Here is a 2,500-nt window from a genome sequence, read left to right on the forward strand (position 1 = left end):
GGACGCCGAGATCATCACGCTTTGAGCGACGCTAGGTACTCTTGATAGCGTTTCTCCTGGGCCTGCTGAAGTTTCTGCAGCTTCTTAAGCTGCCCCTTGCTAACCTCCTTGCCCTCCACATCGAGCGTTGGCAGTCCGGTAGCAGGATCGAAGGCCGAATACTTGTCCGTCTCTGTGAGGAACATCTCGACCGGATTGATCTTACGCTGGGCATCTTTGGCCGCCTGTGCTGCTGCCAGTTCGGCACGCTTGCGTTCCTTCTCTTCGGCTCGACGGGCTTCCTCGGCACGTTTAGCTTCCCGCTCTTTGGCCAGCTGTTCGGCCGGGACGAGTTTCAGGGCGGACGGTGTGCCATCGTCGCGATCCTCGAGCCGTACACCGAGCGCCGGTAGCAGATCATCCCGCAGGGCATCACACAGCTTGAGAATGTCCGTTGCCTTGAGCGTGCGGGCTTGTTCACGCACTGCCGTACGGAATTCGGCCAGTGTGGATAGGTAAGGCATCACGGTTTGTTCGAGCTGCATCACAAGAAAAGATGGTAAGATCGTAAGATGTTGTAGGCAAATATGTAGGTCAAATCACTTACATCAACCGGACCAGCATTTCCAGCCGATCCGGAAGCGATCGGAAATCCGATACCACCCCGTGGTCCTTCGATGGCACCAAAGATGTGCAGCAGATCCGTACAGTAGGAAGCGATACGACGCAACAGCAACGCATTCAGGGTCCGGCTGGTACGATGCTCCTTGATGTACACATTGCACAGCGACACAAGTCCACGAATAGCATCGAGTGCCGATCGTGTGTCAACGTTATCGCACAGCGCCTCATGGACGGCCGCTTTCGTTTCTCCGAACTTGCGCTCTAACTCGGCTTCTACCGGTGTCCAGCGATCGAAGGCATCGCGTGGTTTACCGGCCACGACGTGGCGCGTCAGATCCTTCACGTTGAGGAAGAACTCGTTGAGCAACCGCTCATACTGCACCGCCATCTCCATCGTGTTGTCCGAGTAATCGAGCGTGTCCTTCCACGAGTGCAGTAGGAATGCCAACCGGAGCTGGGTGGCCGTATGCCGCTCGAGTGCTTGCTGGATCGTGACGAAGTTCTTCAACGATTTCGACATCTTACAGCCAGCGATCGTGAGGTGGCCCGTGTGGAGGAAGTACTTCACCCACTCGCTGCTACCATCGTGCGCCTCACTCTGGGCCAGCTCGTTGTCGTGATGCGGGAACTTGAGATCCACACCACCCGTGTGTATATCGAGATAGTCACCACAGATTGCCGATGCCATGGCTGAGCACTCGATGTGCCATCCAGGACGTCCCTTACCCCACGGACTATCCCACCACGGTTCGCCCGCTTTACTGGCCTTCCACAGTGCGAAGTCGTTCGGCGATCGTTTCTCTCCCAAACGATCCTCTCCGGTGCTTAGATCGCCTTCACCTTCCTGCAGCTGCCGCGCATCACCGTACGCTTCAGGGACGAGCTTCGCATAATGATGCTCCGGTCGGCCATCGAACCGTGCGACATCGAAGTACACCGATCCGTTCGCCTCGTACGCCAGTCCACGCTCGATGATACGCTCGATGTACGTGACGATCTCGGGCACGTATTCGCTGACACGCGTCAGCACATCGGCCGGCAGGACATTCAGGGCGCGCATATCCTTATGGAACTCATCTTCCCAGTACCTCGGTAGCGTCTCGAAAATAGCATTCTCCGTCACCGACGAGCCCCGCTTGCTGTCCAGCAGCTCCGACAGAGGGTCCTTGGAATCGTGCAGCAGCTGCTCTTTGGCTTGGTTGACTTGCTCGGCCTTGCCACTGCCCACGGCAAGCGATAAATTGTCCACGGCCACCGTCAACCGCTCCAGCATCCGATCCATCATCGCTCGCTTATCGGTGTCCGTTGTGCGCGCGACATTCTCGCGGAAAGCAGCCATCACCTCCTGGCTATCATCGAGCAGCCGTTCGAGTGGAACCGCCTTGGCCTCCTCCAGGTACTGCTCGTACAGGTGGTTCTGGCGAGCCCGCTTGATGATCTTGTCATCGATATCCGTAATGTTCATCACGTACAGCACGTTGTACCCGAAATAATCGCTCAGCACACGGCGCAGGATGTCGAAGCTGATGTAAGACCGGGCATGCCCCATGTGTGACGCATCGTATACGGTTGGACCACAGCTGTACCACTGCACATTACGGCCATCGCGCGGTACGAACAGTTCCTTTCGCCGCGTTAGGCTGTTGTAGAGGTGCAGGCGCGGTGCCGGTTTCTCCTCCGGTGTCTGCCACGTCGGTTGCCCACGTTTCGCCATCAGCTGAACGATTCACTTCACTTCACGGACCACTCTATCTGGCGGATCTTCCTTAGTTGAAGCGAGCGTGATTCACTCCGGGAAAGGCGCAGATTAGCTTTACGGAGATCCGGATACGGTGCAAGAGACACGGATTGTTGCGTTTAATCTTGCGGATTTTTTTGTTGCTCTCCACTGACATCC

At 56.7% G+C, this 2,500-nt stretch overlaps 1 protein-coding gene across 1 annotated transcript in view; it reads right to left on the reverse strand.

Moving 5' to 3' along the window:
• The window catches only part of LOC125953649 (cysteine--tRNA ligase, cytoplasmic), a 2,542-nt gene extending 77 nt beyond the window's left edge, over window positions 1-2,465 (reverse strand). Inside the window, exons 1-2 of the mRNA XM_049683350.1 lie at window positions 587-2,465; window positions 1-518 (exon numbers count right to left, since the gene is read on the reverse strand). The exon at window positions 1-518 is cut by the window's left edge and continues 77 nt beyond it. Coding sequence (XP_049539307.1) covers window positions 15-518; window positions 587-2,317 — 2,235 coding nt within the window. The 5' untranslated portion in view covers window positions 2,318-2,465 and the 3' untranslated portion in view covers window positions 1-14. The remainder of the gene's footprint in view (window positions 519-586) is intronic.
• Window positions 2,466-2,500: the final 35 nt, after the last annotated feature.

Source organism: Anopheles darlingi, chromosome 3, assembly GCF_943734745.1.
Source record: "Anopheles darlingi chromosome 3, idAnoDarlMG_H_01, whole genome shotgun sequence".
Taxonomy (NCBI): domain Eukaryota; kingdom Metazoa; phylum Arthropoda; class Insecta; order Diptera; family Culicidae; genus Anopheles; species Anopheles darlingi.